This window comes from Natrix helvetica, assembly GCF_964273705.1.
Source record: "Natrix helvetica genome assembly, chromosome: 2".
Taxonomy (NCBI): Eukaryota; Metazoa; Chordata; class Lepidosauria; order Squamata; family Natricidae; genus Natrix; species Natrix helvetica.
This window is the reverse complement of record NC_138552.1, coordinates 216,255,605-216,277,645: the sequence shown is the minus strand read 5'-3', so window position 1 is coordinate 216,277,645 and position 22,041 is coordinate 216,255,605. Positions and strand designations below refer to the sequence as shown.

The following is a 22,041-nucleotide window of genomic DNA, read 5'->3' as shown; positions in this document are numbered from 1 at the left end:
ACATTGCACGGATTGATTTGGAAAATGTGTAATTGACATTTTCAGAATTACAGTATTGAAGATATTCATCCAGTTTATTATTTTAAGCAAAGATCCAATGTCATGGCTGTATGGAACATGTATTGGATTATGCTTGGCTGCTGCGTGTTTTTTTCTTTTGTGTGTCTTACATTGTGTATTTTGTGTATTTTATTTGTTTTATTATAAGCTGCCTAAAAAACACATAAAAGTGATATGGGTGGGTATATAAATTGAATAAAGAAATGAATAAGAAAACAATTGTACAAGCCTGAGGCGAAATGATTCAAACTTATGTTTTTTTCTTCAACTACAACATGACATTCATGACTTCAAAGTTACAAAAATTCTGCAAACAGTAAAAGTTTAGAAGAAGAAGAAAATGCCCTTTCCCTCTATTGGAGGAATGTCTTCCCTTCAGTTCATTGCTTGTTCAAGTCAAATACTAGAGGGTATAATTCAGAGTTTATTAGGCATATAAGCATGAGTGTTGGCCCTTTTCCAAGTGTGAAACACTGTTTTAAACACCTGAAGAGCCTGTTTAGTGTAATCAGAGGTGGATTGATCTTGGTTCAGCCTGGATTGGGAGAACTGGTAGTAGTGGTGGCGGGAAGCTCCACCCACCCACCTGGATGCTTCTGTGCATGCGTGACCTCCGGTCCTTCCGACGCGCCCTAAAAAGTTGGCTTTTCCAGCAAGCCGGCCTGGCCTGTTAATTTTATTTAGTTTTTAAAATGTGAGTGTTATATAAATTGGGTTTGTTTTTTGGACTGTTTCTAATTTCCTTTTAACTTTTGTACTATGTGTTTTTTAATGCTGTACGCCGCCCTGAGTCCTTGGGAGAAGGGCGGCATATAAATCTAATAAATCCAATCCAATCCAGAAGCAGCGCAGAAGAGAGAGAGAGAGAGAGAGAGAGAGAGAGAGAGAGAGAGAGAGAGAGAGAGAGAGAGAGAGAGAGAGAAGGAGGGAGGGAGGGAGGGAGGGAGGGAGGGAGGGAGGGAGAGGGAGAGAGAGAGCACAAACTGGTAGTAAAAATTTTGGAAAACCACCACTGAGTGCAATGGTTTAGGCATCAGGCTTGAGTCAGTCACTTTCTCTCAGCCTTAAGTAGGAGACCATGGCAAACCACTTCTGAAAATCATGGTCAACAAAACTGCAGGAACTTGTCCAAGCAAACTCCAAGAATTGGACATGATTAAATAGAGAAAAACAAACAAACAACTGGACATGTCTAACCACAAAGGTGTTGTGTTTAACACCTCTGTTTCCCATTAATTAGTATACTTTACCATTTGCCCGAAAGATAACCCTTCTCCTCATTCTTTGTTATCTTTCCACATCACCCTCTTGTTTCTCTATAATCGTGAAACACGAACTTCCTTCCAAATTGGTGCTTCATTTTCTAATAATAATTTCCCCATGTCCCTGTAAATGAATAACCAAGTTTGAATATTTGGTGTGCTTGTGATACTCCAGGGTTCCATTTAGCAAGCATGGGCTGAGTGATTTTTAACAAATATGAAAATATGAAAATCTCTCACTACTAACCCTCAAAGCTGGTTCAAAAGGATGCTGTCATCAATGTATTGCATGTTAAAATCAAACAGCAGCAGGTCTGAGAACCACCCCCATCCTAGCTCATCACATATCATCATTAAGAGAATACCAGAGTTTAAGGGACCTTTGAGGTCTTCTAGTCCAACACCCTGCTCAAGCAGGAGACCCTACCATTTCAGACAAATAGTTGTCCAATCTCTTTTTAAAAAGCACCCATAACTTCTGAGGGCAAGCCATTCCACTGATTAATTGTTCTAACTGCCAGGAAGTTTCTCCTTATTTCTATGTTCCTCCTTGATTAGTTTCCATCCATTGTTATTTGTCCTGCCTTCAGGTGCTTTGGAGCTTGACTCCCTCTTTTTTGTGGCAGCCCCTTAAATATTGGGACGCTGCTATTGTGTCAGCCCTAGTCCTTCTTTTCATTAAACTAGACATACCCAGTTCCTGCAACCATTCTTCATATGACTTAGTCTACAGCTCCCTAATCAACTTTGTTGCTCTTCTCTAGAAGAGCAACTTCTAGAGCCTCAACATCTTTTTTACCTCGTGGTGACAAAACTGGATGCTGTTTTCCAAGTGTGGCCTTACCAAGACATTATAAAGTGGTATTAACACTTAATGTGATCTTGATTCTATCCCTCTGTTTATGCAGCCTAGAACTGCATTGGCTGTTTTGGCAGCTGCAGCACATTGCTGGCTCATATTTAAGCCCACCAGGACTCCAAAGTCCTTCTCACAGTTACTACAACTACTACTACTACTACCACCTATTCACAACATCATTTTCTTGCTTTCTCAACCAATCTTGCATAGAGCAAGGGAGTACATTCTTACAGGCAAGTATAGATTTTTTTTAATTAATTCTGGAAGAGTTAATTCTTCCACTTAAAAATAAGTATGCAATATCAAAATCATAATCAATAATTACTCAACCAATCTTGCATAGAACAAGGGAGTACATTCTTATAAGTAAGTATAGATTTTTAAAATTAATTCTGGAAGAGTTCTTCTACTTAAAAATAAGTATGCAATATAAAAAAATGCCAATATCCATAAGAAGAGAAAAGAGCGAATGGTGTATTGAAAGCAGCTTTTTTCAGATTGTTGGACTTCAGCTCCTATCAGCTTTGACTCATCATATAACCCAACCAATAGCTGTGTTGGGATTACGAGTATCAGAAATGACATCTAGCACATCTGGAGACTGAGGAAGGCACTACCAATTCTTCTTGAATGACTTAAGCATGTTTAGCCTCACGCAGAGAATCAGAACATGAGATATTTGCAGCACTGATGATCTCTTCAGTTTTTGCAGTACAGCTTATATTTCAACTTCATCCCAAGCTGAGTTTTTGCTACAGTCTCCTCAAATTTTCTGTCCATTTTTTCATTCTGGCTTTCTGAGAAGACAGACCTCCAGTCACCTACTATGCCTAAAAAAAAGGAAAGAAAAGAAAGAAAAGAAGAATTAGAGTGGAAGGTGGGAGATGAGAAGGTAAGTGCAGAGAAAGTCTTTCTCCCAAAGAATAGCTATTCTTCAAGACTCTGTGGAGATTCTCAGTCATCCAGGTCATGGTTGTCTCAGAGATACTTTTTCAAAAGGCAGCGGGACTGTTTTTTCCCCTTGAGGAAGAAGAAGAAAATATGTTGCTTCTCATTCAAGAAGCTTCGTCGTTTCTGGCAGGATGGTGGGGGTGATGGAAGGATTAGCCCAAAAGTTCTGTTGCTAAGCGAGAGAGTTGTTAAATGAGTTTTGCCACATTTTATGATCTTCCTTGCCACAGTTGTTAAATGAATCGCTGCAGTTGTTAAATAAGTAACATGGTGGTTAGCTTAATCTGGCTTCCCCATTGACTTTGCTTGTCAGAAGATTGCAAAGGCCCGACCTTGGGATTTTGCAACCATCATAAATACGAAAGAGTTGCCAAGCATCCAAATTTTGATCACGTGACCATGGGAATGCTGCAATGGTTGTAAGTGTGAAAATGGCCATGTCATTTTTTTCAGTAATAACTTTGGTCACTAAATGAACTGTTGTAAGTTAAGGTCTGTATCACATTCCCTAATATTTGAATAAAGCTACCTCAGCTAATGTCCTAAACACATTATGAATATCAGCCTTTCCCAATCCATTGCTGGACTTCAGCCCTTATCATCCCTAGCCAACACACCTTTAAGTATTGTTAATTGAAGTAGAAATCTACAGTAACAGAGTTGGAAGGGACCTTGGAGGTCATCTAGTCCAACCCCCTGCTCACGCAGGAGACCTATACTGGGGATTCGAACCGCTGACCTGCCGACATTTCTGATTGACAAGCTCAGTGTCTTAGCCACTATTGGGAGTTGAAATCCCGCACACCATGAAGCCATCAGGTTAGAGAAGACTATTAAGCGTTATTGACAAAATTATTAAAAATATTACAATATTACCTTTGCGGAAAAGTGCCTTTCCTAGTTTTCCGTAGTTTTCTGCGGCATTTTTCATGCTTTCAAAACTTGTTTTCTTTACAATGCTCTCAATCTCCTCTTCAGTCACAGAAAAATCAAAGAATTTGGCTATTTTTTTCAGTGCTGAGACTGGATTCTGAATAACACATCAATATATAACATAAGTAAAGTGAAGCTTTCCTGGAAACATTTCCATTCCTTCTAGTCATGTCTTGACCTGGATACCACACAGTTATTTTGATATTTATAGGTTGGGCTTGTGCAAATTAGAATAAAGAAATAAGCAAAACAAAACATAGTATTTATTGTTTCATTGAAATATTAACAGGTAGATCAGCTGATCCAGAGATTGGCTTTAAAATGAAAATGTTTCTGATATATTTATTTAGAGAAAAGTAACCAGGCAGAAACCTTGAGTTACATTTCCTATTTCTATTTCCTGATCAATTGCTCTTTACTATATAGTACTTGACCAGAGATAATTTTATTATTGAATTAAATCTAAATATTTACTCTTAAAAACATACCTCTTTTATTTCCTCATAGGTAATAAAAAATACATTGCTGTCATTCATATAGTTGTTCCATTCAGAAATATGATCAAAATAAGATCCATAGACCACTGAAAGGAAAGCAAAATCAAAACATTTTGATTATTTATCTATATAACAGTGAATAGTAATGTGAATATTTATGTTGGTGTTTGGTCCCACGATCCCAGGAAACAAACAAACAAACATCCATCTATTCATTTTTCCATCAATATTTTATATTGATTCCAATATGATATTTCACTGTACCCTGTCTATTTTATTCTGATTATTAACAAATGTGGATAACCATGAATAGTTTAAATCTTTGATCACCATTATTATTATTATTATTGCATCAACAGAATTGTATCACAGCGGCCAGTTGTTTCACCGGATTTGGCATTAATTACTAGTCGGGCCCCACCCAGGGGCCTAGGAGGTCATAACATATTTTCGGAATATGTGTGCGGATCCAAGCAGTGCGGCCTTTTGCATTTGACTGATGGTGATTTTGTCAATTTTTAACTGTTTTAAATGTAATTCCAGTGCTTTTGGAATAGCACCCAGTGTGCCGATTACCACTGGAATTACCACTGCTGGTTTGTGCCATAATTGTTGGATTTCTATTATTATTATTATTATTATTATTATTATTATTATTATTATTATTATTATTATTATTATTATTATTATTATTATTATTATTAACTTATGACCACTCAGTCAAAACCTTGCTCTTTCTTTTTTACATTTTTTTTTAAAAAAGGTGCAGGGTTTAATTGTATAGTCATGGCCATCACCTTGACATTTTGACAGTCCCCTGTTTGTTAACCATGTATGCTTATTAGATAGTCTTAATTATTCACCAAAACTGATGTTTACTTTGCCATTCATTCACAGTTTGATAATTCAAATTTTTCTTTATGGGGTACCAGTCAAACCATTTGTCATTTCAAATATAGCCAACCACAAAATAAGGAAAGCAGCAAGGTGCCATCAGGCCCCCAGGGATACTTTTGTCATTTGTTCCCTGTCCTCCTTTGATGCCACCTGCACTTCTGGTCACACCTGTCCCGGAATTATCAATGTCCTTACTCCTTAAAGTAAATATATTTGGTCAGTTTCCATGTACTAAACTGAGAAGTTAAGTTTAAAAAGAAATATCGTATTTTTTATTATGTTATTAACAATAATAGTAGAACCGATGAAGTCAAATGAGAGTCTTGGAATGCTGGAAAAAATGCATTCCGATTTAACAGGCAATAATATCAAGTGGCAATTAAGCACATAAATGTGTATAAGAGAGAATTAATGGCTATGGAGATTCTCAGTCATCCAGGTCATAGTTTTCTCAAAGGTGCTTTTTCAAAAGGCAACTAGATTATGTTTTTATCCTTGAGGAAGATGTTTAATAATAATAATAATAAATTTGAATTTATTAGCCGCTCCCTTTCCACACAGGACTCGGGGCGGCGTACAATAAGACATATAAAAACATAAAACATATGTGCAAACACATAAACATCCAAATACACACATATACAAAGACATACATGCACGGAGGAGGTAACAAATTACATCACATTTGGACAATTAAAAATTACCATTAAAAAACCCTGTTAATAATAACACAATTTAAAATTTTTAAAGGACTGTCAGGAGGAATAAGAAAAAATTTAAGGTTGAGCCAGGCCAGATAATTGAAAGAGGTGGGTCTTCAGCTGTACACGGAAGGAGCGGAGATCGGAAGTAATCCTGATGTCACGGGGGAGGTCATTCCACAGGGCTGGGCCCATCACAGAGAAGGCTCTGCTCCTGGTTGTCGCCCCCCGACACTGTTTAGTGGACGGCACCCGAAGAAGTCCCTCTCTGTGTGAGCGGATTGGTCGTAGGGATGTATGGGGCAGGATGCAATCCTGCAGGTAGCTAGGTCCTGTGCCATGAAGCGCTTTAAAGATCGTAATCAAAACCTTGAAACGCACTCGATAGACTACAGGAAGCCAGTGCAGCTCGCGCAGGAGAGGTGTTACAGGGGAGTATCTAGTCCTCCCCATAATCACCCACGCGGCCGCATTCTGGACCAACTGCAGTCTCCGAGTGCATCTCAAGGGAAGCCCCATGTAGAGAGCATTGCAGTAGTCCAGGCGAGACGTCACCAGCGCGTGGGTGACTGTGCGTAGGGCATCCCGGTCCAATAAGGGGTGCAATTGGCGCATCAGGCGAACCTGATGGAATGCCCCCCCTTGCCACGGCTGTTACATGGTCATCCATGGACAGCCGGGCATCCAGGAGGACGCCCAAATTGCGCACCCGTTCCACGGGGGCCAGTTGCTCGCCCCCAATGGCCAGAGATGGAAGCATCTGGTTGAACCGGGAGGCCGGAAGCCACAGCCACTCCGTCTTGGAAGGGTTGAGTTTTAGTCGGTTGCCATCCATCCAGACCCGTACGGCCTCCAAACACCGGGACATCATTTCAACGGCCTCGTTGGGGTGGTTCGGGGTGGAAATGTATAGCTGAGTATCATCAGCATACAGATGATATCCCACCCCAAAACCACGGATGATCTCGCCCAGCGGTTTCATATATGTGTTGAACAGGAGAGGCGAGAGCACCGACCCCTGTGGCACCCCACATGTGAGGGGGCTCAGGGTCGATCTCTGCTCCCCTGCCAACACATGTTGCGTCCGGCCAGAGTGGTAGGAGCCAAACCACCGTAAAACGGTGCCCCTGACTCCCAGCCCCTCTAGCCGGTGCAACAGGATACCATGGTCGATGGTATCGAACGCCGCCGAGAGATCTAATAGGACCAGGATAGAGGAACAACCCCTATCTCTGGCCCTTCAGAGATCATCAACCAACGTGACCAAGGCCGTCTCCGTGCTGTGCCCGGGTCGGAAGCCGGACTGGCGCGGGTCTAGATAATCATTCTCCTCCAGGTGACGTGGAAACTGTTGTGCCACCACACTCTCTACAACCTTCGCTAAAAAGGGAAGGTTGGAGACTGGACGATAATTGACTAGGTCCGTTGGGTCCAGGGAAGGCTTCTTGAGCAGGGGCCTCACAACCGCCTCTTTCAAGGCGGCCGGCAGAAACCCCTCGCCCAACGAGGCGTTCACTAGGCCCAGGAGCCAGTCGCGTGTAACCTCCCAGGATGCCAGTACAAGCCAGGAGGGACACGGGTCCAATAAACATGTGGTAGGTCGCAAACGTCCACGCAACCTGTCCAAATCCTCGATGGCAACCGAGTCAAACTCCTCCCAGAGTGGTCCCTCAAGACTCGCCTCGGGCGCCTCCACTGGACCACTGAAAGGGGCCCATCCCATCCGGATTTGAGCGACTTTGTCCTGTAGATATTTCCCAAACTCCTCTGCTCTGCCCTGTAAGGGGGCTTCCCGCGGCCTCTCAGACAAAAGGAAGCGAGTCACCCGAAACAGGGCGGCAGGGTGGTTATCTGCGGACGCAATAAGAGCGGCACAATGTTGACGTTTGGCCGCTCTTAGTGCCACAAGGTACGTCCTCAAATAGGCTCGTGCCTGTGCTCGGTCAAATTCGGAACGGGAGGATCTCCAGCGACTCTCTAGGCGTCTCTTGTGGTGTTTCATCACCCTTAGCTCCTCGGTAAACCAAGGGGCCAGGGTGGTTCATCGCCGCAGGAGAGGCCGCAAAGGCGCCACTCGGTCTAGGGCCCCGGTAGTCGCACTATTCCATGCGTCTACCAGGTCCTCCACCAGGGGGCGGGTCAGGTCTACAGGAGGTGGCCCAAGCTCCGTCTGGAACTTATCTGGTTCCATCAGGCACTTGGGGCGGAACCATCTAATACCTTCCGGTTCCGCCTCCCCGCAGCGGGGGGTAGCACCAGGGAAGTCAAGTCGGAGAAGTGAGTGATCTGACCATGACAGGGGAATAATAGTTGAATCCCCTATTCCCAGATCACTTGTCCACTGGCCAGAGACAAAGACAAGGTCCAGCGTATGGCCTCCCTCGTGAGTAGGGCCCTGAATTAATTGGGTCAGGTCCATGGCTGTCATGGAAGCCATGAACTCCCAAACCCCCTCAGACGCTTCTCCCATCGACGGCAGGTTAAAATCCCCCATCACTAAAAGTTTGGGGGTCTCAACCGCCACCGATGAGATCAGCTCGAGGAGTTCAGGCAGGGCTGCTGATGTATAGCGAGGAGCCAGGTATACTATCAGCAGGCCCAACTGCCTCCCTGGGCCCCATCTCATGACAAGGGACTCACACCCGGATGTCTGCGGCACAGTGAACTCTCTCGGCTCCAAGTCTTCCCGGATAATCACTGCTACTCCACCGCCCCTTCCCTGGGCCCGAGGCTGGTGAAATGCTCGATAACCTGGCGGGCACATTTCCACGAGGGGTAGGCCTCCCTCGTGGCCCAACCAGGTCTCAGTTATTCCTGCGAGGTCCGGCTCCCCCTCCAAAATTAGATCGTGGATGAGGGGGGCCTTATTAACAATGGACCTCGCATTGCATAACAGCAGTCTCAGGCCTTGGGTCTGTAGATCCTGACCACCTAGTATGCAGGGGTTGGTACAAACGACCGGGTATGACCAAAAACCCCGGTCTCCCAACCGACTACGCGCTCTTGATCTGTCCTCGCACCTGCCCCTCCCCTCTTTGGTATCAAAGAGCCCTGCACAGGAATGCTATCTTCCCTCTCCTCCCCCACTCCGCTCCCTCCTCCTTCGACCACACCTAGATGCCTGGCTCTACCATCACTCCTGACCTGTCCCCCCCCATCCCTGGAACCCCTTACAATTTTTAAAAAACAATTAATTAAAAAACCCCTCAATGTGCGCTTCCTCCACCTCTCTTGGTTAATGAACCCGTCCTCAAGGTGGGCCCTTGAAAGGGCAGGAGGCCATAACTGCGAGAGGGGGGACTCTCATAGCTGTAGCAGGTCTAGCCTCGTATATAACATAATTGGACAGGGCCAAGTTCATCAAGTGGGAGCTGTCGATGTTAATATGCGTTAGCAGCCGCAATTCCCACTAAGGGGATAGTCCTGGCAAGGGAATAGTCCTGGCAAGGGGATAGGCTGATGGAGATAGTCCACATCTAGATGGAAATGATGGGCTGATGGAAATAAAATAGCCAGCTGGTGAATAAAAGGCTGCAACTAAGGGGTAGTTCGTAATAGGCAGAAGGGCGGGTAGCCCATAATAAGTAGGTGGTAAATGAGTGTGGGGGGGGGGTAGTAATGAGCACAGCAAAGTACAGGGTCAGACCTTATGCATGGGCCTCTGATGTTCCAAAGCCTCCGTTCCATGGCCTGCCATAGTTATAAATAGTCCTCCGTCCATTTGGCCACCCATAGTCGTTGTTATTGGGCCCAGGGGGGCTGCATCGGCCTCCCTGCGGCCTCCCTGCAGCCCTTCTGCCGATCTTACCACTCTCCACTTCCTCCGGCGCCTCAGGCCTCACTCTCCTTCCCTTCTTCCCTCCGGCGCCTCGGGTCTCTCGGGCCTCCCTCGGGCCTCGCTCTCCTTCTCGCGGCCCTCTCGCCGGTCTAGATTCGCAATCGCCGGCCAGTTTGGAGCTCAGCGTCCCCTAGCTCGCAATTCGGGCCGCTCGGCTCTCCTGGGTTGCCACCATCTCTCTAATGCTTTCAGTCAAACAGACCAGTCAAACAGACCACCGCCGCCGTCCTCCAGCCTTCTCCAGCCTCCTCCGCCCCCTCCGCTCAGGCCTTTACAGCGTCGCGGCTCCGCTGGCGCTCCGCCGCTCCGGCTCAACGCCAGCCGCCATGCCGGCTCAAAAACGCCAGCCACCATGCCGCGCCAACCGGCGCACTATCCTCCTCCTGCCCGGCTGCCCGACCGACCTGACGGGCCAGCCTGGAGCCGGGCAGGGTGCCAGTATGTTCGGCGCCAGAAATCCCGACCCTCGAGCAGGAAATGAGGGTCGGCAGCATCCCGTCCGTCAAAGAGCCCTCCGCATTTAGCGGAGCTCAGAGGCAGCCCTCCATTCCCTCCGGAAGCTCCTCCTCCTTTTTTCACTTCTCATTCAAGAAGCTTTTTTTAGTTCTGACTGGGTGGTAGATGGATTACTTTTCAAAGGAGTTACAAATGACTCCTGAAGGGAAATGAATGTATTTGCAAACAGTATGGAAAGCAAGAATATTTTTCTTTATATTTCAGTATACATGTCTACTGAAAACAAAAATCAAATAAATGTTACTTACTGGCCAAATTCACACAGCATGCTATACTAGACTACAATGTAGTTGGGTAGTTTGTAGTTCTGTACTATAGGCAACACTGCCATTTTCATAGCATCTTGTGTGAGCTTTGTCACATTACAACATAATGATTTATGGGGATGGAGCAGAGGTGGGTTCCTACTGGTTCGGCCAAACAGGTAGTAACTTGGCGGCCTGGGTCACTGGCAGCGCACCCCCAAACTGGTTCTCCTACAGTGGTGCCATCTTGTTTTTCAGTTCTGCGCATGCGCAGGACAATTTTCATTGCAATTTTTTTTCAAGGTTTTGCGCATGCACAGACCTTTTTATCTGCAAATGCGCACTCGCGCACCGAACTGGCAGTAATATCGGCAGCAACCCACCCCTGGGATGGAAAAAGTCATAGCATGGTATACAAATGCTAGGCTAATGTGTTAATCCAAGTTTATTACATCTATGAGATGAATTTAGAGAATGAAATGAAATATGGAACTATTGTTGCTTTGTACTGAAGCAATGGAAGTAATTTTGAGTGCCCAAAGACAAACAGAGAAAGGAACTCTTGGTTCAAAGAGACCTTGCTTCTCCTTCACAGACTTATGGCAGGTACAGGAGACTGAAAGATAACTAAAATAAGACCAAGGGCTCTCTGCAGTCTGCTGTCCACCTTATTTTAAGCATGTACTGTATATATATTTTCCAATGAATAAGAAGGAAAGAACACCTTTTCCAGAGATAAACTCTTCAAAGAACTCATCCCAGGTATTCTGGTCATTCGTGTTTATGCCTTTGGAAAAATGGAAGAAAGATACAGCCGCATCCTTTGGATTCCGAAGCAAAACCAGCATCTTTGAAAGAAAAAAGAATATATTGGCATGTAAGCATAAAATCTAGGAGAACAGAGCCAGAATAGTAAAAAACTGTCCTTTAAAAAAAATCAGAGTATGAAAGTTCAAATGTATTTGAAAATAAACTGAACAGGGATTAGAAATAAAATTATCAAATTAGGAGAACAATATTTTTTTTAAAAAATGACAGAATAGCAGAATAACCTAGAGGAAGGGACCTTGGAGGTGTTCTATTCCACTCCCCTTCTCAAGCAGGGGACCCTGTACCTTTCTGAACAAATGATTGTCCAATCTCTTCTATTTCCATTTCCTAAGTAAAGTATTGTAAGGAGCAAAGCTAAGAATATTTGACATGAGATTTAACAATGGCTCAGTCGGAACAATTAAGTGAAGATACCACTGTTTTGATGAACTTGTCTGATACAACCCTAAATAATGAAATCAAGCTGCAACAATCCCAGTCTTTCAGCTCCAATGTTGCACCTTTCTTGCTTGCTTGAAAAGCAGAAAAAGAAATATGCATTTTTTTAACGTTGAATAAAATACAGTTCCTTATAACTGTGCTCCAAGCCAGTTCAGGACCTGAAAAGCTGGTATGATCTTTATTTTATTTATTTATTTTATTAGATTTGTTAGCCGCTCCCTCTCCTCGAAGGGACTCGGGGCGGCGTACAATCAAAGATATATATTATAGGTTGCATGGAGGAGGTATAAAAACTCATATCACAATATGACATTTCATAAAATAATACAATAACAATAGGATTAAAATAACCTTAAAAACTACCCTAAGATTTAAAAAATTGCCAGGAGGATTAGAGAATAGAGTTGTAGTTAAGCCAGGCCAGCTAGTTGGAACGGGTGGGTCTTGAGTTTCTTGCGGAAGGAGCGGAGATCAGTAGTAGTCCTAATGTTGGGGGGGAGGTCATTCCAGAGGGCTGGGCCCATCACAGAGAAGGCCCTACTCCTGGGCACCGCCCGCTGGCACTGCTTAGTGGACGGCACCCGGAGGAGTCCCTCTCTGTGAGAGCGAATTGGTCGCAGGGATGTATGGGATAGGATGCGATCCCGCAGGTAACTAGGTCCTGTGCCATGGAGTGCTTTAAAGATGGTAATCAGCACCTTGAAACGCACCCGGTAGACCACAGGAAGCCAGTGCAGCTCGTGCAGGAGAGGTGTTACATGGGAGTATCTAGTACTCCCCATAATTGCCCGCGCGGCCACATTCTGGACCAGCTGTAGTCTTCGGGTGCATCTCAAGGGGAGCCCCATGTAGACACCGTTGCAGTAGTCCAGACGGGACGTCACCAGCGCATGAGTGACTGTGCGAAGGGCGTCTCGGTCCAATAGGGGGCGCAATTGGCGCACCAGGCGAACCTGGTGGAACGCCCCCCTCGCCACGACTGCCACATGGTCATCCATCAACAGCCGGGCATCTAGGAGGACGCCCAAATTGTGCGCCCGCTCCACGGGGGCCAATTGCTCGCCCCCAATGGCCAGTGATGGAATCCACTGGTTGAACCGGGGGGCCGGTAGCCACAGCCACTCCATCTTGGAGGGGTTGAGCTTAAGTCTGTTGCCCCCCATCCAGACCCGTATGGCCTCCAGGCACCGGGACATCATTTCGACAGCCTCGTTGGGGTGGTTCAGGGTGGAGATGTACAGCTGCGTATCGTCAGCGTACAGATGGTATCCCATCCCAAAACCATGAATGATCTCACCCAGTGGCTTCATATATGTGTTGAACAGGAGAGGCGAGAGGACCGACCCTTGTGGCACCCCACAAGTGAGCGGCCTCAGGGTCGACCTCTGCTCCCCTGCCAACACGCATTGCATCCGGTCGGAGAGGTAGGAGCAGAACCACCGCAAAACGGTGCCCCTTACTCCCAACCCCTCCAGCCGGTGCAATAGGATACCATGGTCGATGGTATCAAAAGCCGCTGAGAGATCTAATAGGACCAGGATAGAGGAGCAACCCCTTTTCCTGGCCCTCCAGAGATCATCCACCAATGCGACCAAGGCTGTCTCTGTGCTGTGACCGGGCCAGAAGCCGGACTGGCGCGGGTCTAGATAATCGGTTTCTTCCAGGTGACGTGGGAACTGTTGCGCCACCACACTCTCTACAACCTTCGCTAGAAAGGGAAGGTTGGAGACAGGACGGTAATTAGCTAGCTCAGTTGGGTCCAGAGAAGGCTTCTTGAGTAAGGGCCTCACGACGGCCTCTTTCAAGGCAGCCGGTAAGGACCCCTCACTCAGTGAAGCATTCACTACCTCTAGGAGCCAGCCTCGTGTGACCTCCCAGGATGCCAGTACAAGCCAGGAGGGACACGGGTCCAATAAACATGTGGTGGCTCGCAGTTGCCCACGTAACCTGTCCAAATCCTCGGCAGCAACAGAGTCAAACTCCTCCCAGAATGGTCTCTCAAGACCCACCTCCGACGTCCCCTCTAGACCGCTGAGGGGGACCCAACCACTTCACCCACTCCGGATTTGAGCGATCTTGGGTTTGTTGTCCTATTTTTCTGTGTAAATTAATTTGACAACACCTTATTGATAGATGATATATGTTGTAATGATATATAAAATCACAACTGAGAAAATGCAGATACTTACTTTTGTCTTCTTTTCAAAAAGAGACCTGGGCAACTTTTGAGGGATAAGGTGTGTTCTTATAATTCTTCTGGAAGGCAGTTTTTCCATCCTCTTTAATAATATTAAAAACATGGGATGTTAACATCATTCATGCAAAGAAAATAATACCTAAGTATAAATTAGAGATATTAAAGTTCATCCCTAAAAAAACTGAGTCCCACTGATCTTTGTCATCGTAAACTCTGTGATGGAATCTCCAGCTAAACTGGAGGAAAATGTTAAGAGGGGCCTGAGTTTGGAGTTATTGCACTACAGACCTCCCCAGAATCCTTGAAGCCTTACAATAGCCCTTTGACTTATATACCTCTTCACAGTGCTTTCCAGCCCTCTCTAAGTTGCTTACAGAGTCAGCCTATTGGACCCAACAATCTGGGTCCTCATTTTACCCACCTTGGAAGGATGGAAGGTTGAGTCAACTTTGAGACTGGTGAAACTCGAACTGCTGAACTGCTGGTAGCCGGCAGTCAGCAGAAGTAGCCCGCAGTACTACATTTGAACCACTGCACCCACCATGGCTCTTGCTGTTCCCAAGGGAATGCAATCATTCTGGACAATCTTTTTTTTTTTTAATTTTAAACACACAAATACAAAGATATAGACTACATTTATACAACACGCCAGAACGTCATGTTCTTTCTTATAGCAATTTTAGATTGTTACATATATATTTTTTTTCAAAAAATTTTTATTGGTTTTTTAAAACATTTATAAGGAAAAGGGTAGGTGGAATGGTATACAAATTTTGGCAGTTGCAGGTATGGCAGACGCCCCCTCCCTCCAAACTCATAAGATACATCTATGTATAAAACATTAATACAAAATCGTATAAAATCAGCATATTAGTTCTAAAAAAATTTTCAATCAATTTATATAGTTATGATATATAGTCTAGATATAATTTCATTATTACTTTCGGTCTGTTTATAACAATGTGGTTTTCTTATTCATTTTTGTGATCTGAGCTTTCTTAGTGTTGCCCCATCACCCCCCGCTGGCAGAGCTCCGGCCCCTCCCGTGTCCTGTATGACCGTTGTAGAGTCTTCTGTTTTTTCTAGGTGCGCTTTATTTTTTTCCATAAAGGCCTGTGCCTCTATGGGTGTATTGATTCTGATTCTTGTCTCCTCCCAGAATATCAGCATCCCTTCAGGCATCAACCATCTAAACCACACACCCTTCTGGTATAGTTTATTCGCCAATTGCGAATAATTTTTTCTTTTCTCCCTAATTTTTTGGGGGATCTGCTTCAAGATGGTTATCTCCCTGTCATGGTATGTCAATGCTTGCCCCCTTTGTACACCCAGAATTTCATCTCTTGTGCTTTTCCTAAGGAATTTAATATGAACCTCCCTGGGTACATTGTGTGTTCTGGCATATGCTGAATTCACTCTATAAACCAGATCTATCTCCCATTCCATCTGCTGCTTATCTGTGTGTATGTATTCAGCTAAAATATTGGTCATAATGTCCCTTATATTTTCCCCATCTGCTTCTATAACATTTTGAAATCTGAGATAAAAGGACATTCTCTCAAACTCTATTTTCATTTGTTGGGTATCAAGTTTTGTTTCCCTTCTGTAAAGCCTCTACCCCCCCCTCGCCTCCGCCACCCCACCCTCCACAAGGTCCAGTCTCTGTGAGTTCTTATAAATTTGGACTTGATTCTCTTTAATTTCTTCCTTCATTTCTTTTAATTGTTTCTTAATTTCTTCCTGGCCCTGTATGAGTTGTTGAAGCATTTGTTGCAAATCCACCTCTGTACTCTTGGGTTGCATCAGTCCTGTAATCTTTGACTGTGTAGCAGGACTGGATGTTGCAGATGTCGGTGCAGAAGTAGCAAAGCCAGGTTTTCCAGGGGGTGGTCTTTTTGAAGACATGGTTTATGAAACAAAGAGATCAATCAGTATAGAGACTGGACAGCTGGAGAAGTAGAGCAGACAGATGAGACCAGGAGGCAGAAGATCCAAACAGATGGGAGCTTCTTTAGTCAATCTAGCAATAGAGAAAGGTTTTCTCTCCAAAGAGTTCAAAGAATAACAATCCACAAGAGATTCCTATGGGTGACACGGAGACAAAGACCGGAAGCCTGAATTTTGAAGGTGGAGTCAGGTTTCAAAGTTCATAAAGACAACGGAAGTGTGCCATCTTGCCCTGCCAGCTTTGGGCTCAGAGGCATATGAAAGTTTTAAAAGTTCACAAAGTTCTCAGATCATCAATAAGTTCTGGAACTAAGTCCAATGAAAAGCACTTTTACTGGGGTGAGGCATCGTTAGTTGGCTCTCCCCCCTCCTCCTTCCCCTGGGGGCGAGAGCAAAATTTTTTCAAGCCGCTTGTCCAAGGGGGGGGGGAAAATCCCCCTCCCTCCAGCCACTCCTCCAAAAGTAATCCGAAAGTTTAGCTTTTAAAGTTACTGAAAAAGTCCATCAATTCAAAAAGCAAGGGAGTGAAGAAAGGAAGCCTCTCACCATACCACCGCTGCTTCCTTCAGAAGTGTGTTGTCCGATCGGCATGAGGCGAGATGCCCACGCGCCCTCCGATACTGCTCCCCGGTGCCTAGAGCGAAGCGGAGGAGCCCCCACCAGCCGCCGCCGATGCCAGGGCCCTCCGCAAGCCGCTCCCTCGGCAGGACGCCTCTCCAGGGCGTCCTGTGCCCCCCCCAGAAGCGGGGGAAGCCCACCGGGAGAGCGGGAGCGGGCAAAGGCTTGCCCGTCGCCGTAGCCGCCAGAACCGGAAGTCGATTGTTACATATTTTTATATACAATATTTTCCCTCCTAATACTTTACAATTGAGTTTCACCATTTTTAACCCTCTTATTTCATTATCATTTACATATCTACCTACATGGACAGATTCTTGTAACATAGACAACTAGCAATAAAACCCATGTTGAAACTTTTTTAGAGACCTCCGTGGTTGCTTTTGCCTGACGCTACCTAATTATGTGATTGTTTCATACTGATTGAAGTGAGGAAAGTTACAATCCACAATGCAGTGTAAATGTGAAAGAATTGAGCAGGTAAAAACCGACTGTCATTCTGTGACATGATATCCCCAATACATGTGCTGTATTTGGATAGTGATAAATCCCTCTAGGAAAGTGGTGGTGGAGCAGACACGGTTTTTTCTTTCTTTTACATATACAGAGATCTGATATTAAGAGTTTAAAGGATGTTGTAAACAAGCTAGTGAGCCAGCAGAAAGGAAATTGGAGTTGAAGTTTTGGAACTGGGTGGGAGGACGGGTAGGGGAACATGGCTGGCAAATTAAACTGGATTTAGTTACCAGTAGTTTGGGTGCTAAAAGTTTTCAAGTTTATGGTGGACCAAAGACCACCTCTTCTGGTGTAATGGCAAGATCCCAGAAAAGAGAGCAGAATTATGCTATGGTGATTTGCACTTACCCAATCGGGGATTAGAGAAGACTCAAGAAGAAGGTAATTATTTGGCTAGCCACAAGAGATTGCTATCTAAGTATAATTAACAAAAAAGGTAATGGTTTCCCTGTCAGTCATGTGTGACTCTAGGGCACGGTGCTCATCTCCGTTCCTTGCCCGAGGGAGCCAATGTTATCCAAAGATAATCCATGGTCATGTGGCAAGCATGTTATACACCGAAGGTTCACGGAATGCTATTACCATCCCACTGAAGTGGTACCTATTAATCTACTTGCATTTGCATGCTTTAGAACTGCTAGGTGGGCAGGAGATGGGGCAGGTAATGAGAGTTCATCCCATTGCATGGAGGTCAGGTCTTGAACCCGGGCTGTCAGCTCTTCAGGTAAGAAGCTCATCATCTTTAACTGTTGAGCCATTACATCCTCTGCATAATTATCATATTTGGTTAATTCTAATGTGAGAAACTATATGGCTTACATAGATATATTTTAGAAACACAATGACACACACACACACAATACACACACAATGACACAGTAGTAATACTCTTGCGGACACAGAGGTAGATGTGCACAGAATGGTAGAACAATAAAGCTATATATCAATTTGCTCCATTCCAACCTCTCCTGAAGATCCCTGGTGGCTCAGTGGTTAGAATGCAGTATTGTAGGCAAACTCTGCCCACAGCCTGGAGTTTGATCCTGACAGGGTTCAAAGTTGACTCAGCCTTCCATTCTTCTCAGGTTGATAAAATGAGAACCCAGATTGTTGGGAGCAATATGCTGACACTATAAACCATCTGGAGAGTGCTGTAAAGCATTATTGGGGCAGTTATAAGTTTAAGTGCTATTGCTATTCTTCAAGAGTCTTTTTAGGCAGATGAAGAAGGGAGACGGAAATACTTTGCTGCATGCTGCTTACGTTATTATTTTTGCATTGTTGAAACAGAAACCAATGCTACTCTTCTCTTCTAACAAATCTCATTTATGAGACCTATCCAGTTTATCTGGTTGGGTCCTGAAAGCACTCCTCACATACACAGCCATTATAAGGAGGCTGAAGGCAAGGGTGGACTTGGGAGGGAAGCAAAAGTCAATAGTGTTCTTCAGTTTTTGCTTCCTAAATCTTAGCAACTGGTTTAAGACATGCTGCCTTTGATATGGGAGATGGTTAACAGACCTCAAATCATTGAGACACTGTAGAAGAAACCATACACAGCTGGAAAGCCAACGTTTTAAATATGGTTTTTTTTTTCCTTGTCATGCAAACTTTGCGTTTAAAAATGACTTTGGGCCTCTTATTCCTACGAATAGAAATAAATCACTGAAAACAGTGCCAGGCCTAATTTCCCTTGCTATATTGTGTCCAGTATGTCCAATGTAGCATTCCAGAACTTTTCAGCTCACATGGAAATCCTGGGATATAGATTGAGGAAATTCTTTAGATGTGGAATGGACAGTTGGATCCTTTCCAACTGTTTTAAGTTATCTGCCTGTTAATGATAAACTGCATTTTTCCAAATAGTCTATGAAAGAAGGCATGGGCAAAGCTAACTTTCCTGATAATATACAGAGCAACCCAAAATATTTTAAAATAAGGACAAGCTGAAAATCTTTGGCAGAAAATTCAATTCAAGTCCTAATTTTTGTACTTGTCTTGTTTTCGCATAGCCTATATATGGTCCCTAAATTGGCAGTGTGTGGGTGACTACCACTGATATTTAGTGGCATATTATCAAAAGTTAAAGATGCAATTTCATTCTGTAGTCCAATGGAAATAAGACTAAATAAGTCTGGCTAAGCTTTGGAATAGAATTAATTCAGCTAAAAACCAAAACAGACAAGCTAAAAATGTTGTCTCTGCTGACTTGGGTCTTGATGTCAATGGTGGCTCCCTTATATCTTCTGTCTGTTAAAGTATCACCATGTCCCAGCAATACATACACATTTAGATCAGTGACTGCCCTTACTTTAGTTTATTTATTATAGTTTAATGTTATGATATTTAAGGATTTTGTTTGTAGTAGAACTCCAATGATCAATATACCCTTGCTGTGAGCTGATTAAACTGGGCACAGAGACTTCACACAGACATCCCTATTTCTCTCCTATGCCCATCCAGATTTTTCTTTTCTTTTCTAATGAGTGAATTTCTCATTGTTAAGTCTCAAGGTTCTCTGTGCTATATAAATAGCACTCCTGTTTACAAACACTTCTTGGCTTGTAAATCTTTCATGTGATTTTCCTGCCACTTGATAGAAGCTACTGAATATTTCTCTGATTTCTAACCTCAAATTTTTCTGGATCTCCGAATTCTAGAAAAGGAAATAGTGATAATTTCTCCAGTATTTGCTGCCTTCGCTTCTGTTCGTCTTCATCATATTTTCCAGAGGCAATTTCCAGCTGTCTTAAAATCTCCCCAACCCAGTTTGAACCTGAAGAAATGCAGAAATCTTGTCACTTAATATGTAAAAGTACATATCTTGACCATAGGTCATTTCAACCATATCAGAGTTGAAAATATAAACGTAGAATGAGTAAATGCAGGAATAAACATTGTTCATGAAACTTCAAAAAAAATGAGAGACGGGTGCACTTCAGGTGTCTGTTGCATGTAAAGTATCTTTAAGTATGTAGACTTGATGAGTAAGAATTTCATATTGAACAAGTAACTAGACATTAGGCATTGTTAGTAAAAATGACAACTATTAACTGCCTTCTTAAAACAAAAATATAGAAACATGGAAAACTGTCTGAGAGAGCTATATTATGATCAACATTATATGAAATATTCATGGTCTCAAAAATCAAAGTCCTTGCAACCTTGAATAGTTAAATCTATCCAGTTTGACTAGATATGTGCTGTATGTAATTATTTTGGGGTATATCCACAGAATACACAATTTATCAACACAGCAGTGTTTTGGCCTTCCGAGATCCTGATAAAGTCATGTTTCAATACTACACAAGCTATAGGAAAAGGAACTTTACAACTTTTGTTTATGTATTTTCATACATTGTATGGATTGATTTGGAAAATACGTAACTGACATTTTAAGAATGATAGCATAGTTCATATAGTTGATTATCTTAAGCAGAAATGCCAATATAATTGTATGACCCCCTGTATTTCTGGAAACACACAGAAGGTCAAGAATGCCATCTTAAACATAATAGTGAGGACTTACATAACTGATCATAATGAAATGTCCAGTGCTTTGGAATCTGCTCCTTTTTATTTACCAGGAATTTTGTCAGAAGCTCTAAAGAAACGATCAAGCATGTATATATTTGACCAGAATGATATAACTTGTCCTGCCTTGAGAAGAGGGCTGGACTAGAAGATCTCCAAGGTTCCTTCCTACCCTATGATTCTACATTCTATATGTACAGATACAAAGGCATTCCTTGCAAAATTGTGGTGCTTACCTGTTTTGGGGTATGACACTAGTACAATATCATCTTTCCGAGCTTTAAAAGTATTAACCCTTTTCAGTGTTTCCAGGCAACAGATCATAGTAGGATATTTCACCCCATCATACACAAATGTCCGTTCTGAAGGAGTAGCCTTTTCATTTTCTTCCAACTTCTCATCTAGAAATTTGCTTAGCTGTTTTTGAGTCATGATTGTGCTATTCAAAGACCTCAGATGGGTAGCTTAGAGATTCAGTTGGCTTCATAAGTGAAGCTAATACATTTATAGAGAAATCAACTGTCACGTGACAAAGAACACACTAGGAGAATGGATCTTGTTACTAATTAACTGTCATGAAATAAATCTATGAACAAAGTTTATTTCCTCCTGGAAAAACTGTGGCGAACTTCGATCGAGCAGATAACATGTTAGAGAAAAACATATTCTTTTTCTTTTGTCAGTTATATATTTGACATATATTCTTAAGGGGATAACTGACCCAAGGCAACCTCTGAAAAATGGGGTTAGAGTTGCTGAGTTTATGAAACACTCACTGGACAGAATGCTAGAAACCTCAAAGCAAAAAAGGTGACAGTAATTAGCCATTGCAAAAGTAAGATATTCTGCTAGCAATTGTAACCTTCGTTTTTCTTGTCTCTTTTTCCTTGTTCAGTTGCCATTGCCATAGCCCACTTATTTTTGTCATCATAAACCTTGCTACAAAGTTCAATTAATATTTGGCAAGTTAATACTGGATGGTTAAAATGAATTTGGAAGATTTGCGGAAATTATATAATTGAATAATAATTATTTATAATGTAATAATAATGCTGGAGAAGACTCCCCTCAAGTTCCTTGCATTGCAAGACAATCAAACTGGTCAGTCCTACAGGAGATCAACCCTGACTGCTCTTTAGAAGGCCAGATCTTGAAGATGAAACTCAAGTACTTTGGCCACCTAATGAGAAGGAAGGGC

The 22,041-nt window shown here is 43.3% G+C and overlaps 1 protein-coding gene across 1 annotated transcript; it reads right to left on the bottom strand.

Annotated features, from left to right (window-relative positions):
* Positions 1–2,631: 2,631 nt before the first annotated feature.
* Positions 2,632–21,308, bottom strand: LOC309386006 (sulfotransferase 6B1-like). The gene is made up of 7 exons (XM_081940904.1): positions 21,080–21,308; positions 19,940–20,085; positions 14,221–14,310; positions 11,484–11,607; positions 4,554–4,648; positions 4,009–4,162; positions 2,632–3,011 (listed from the first exon to the last, which is right to left on the bottom strand). Exons 1-7 carry the CDS (start codon positions 21,273–21,275, stop codon positions 2,881–2,883), a joined length of 936 nt encoding a protein of 311 aa, XP_081797030.1. The 5' UTR covers positions 21,276–21,308; the 3' UTR covers positions 2,632–2,880.
* Between the last annotated feature and the right edge of the window lie 733 nt (positions 21,309–22,041).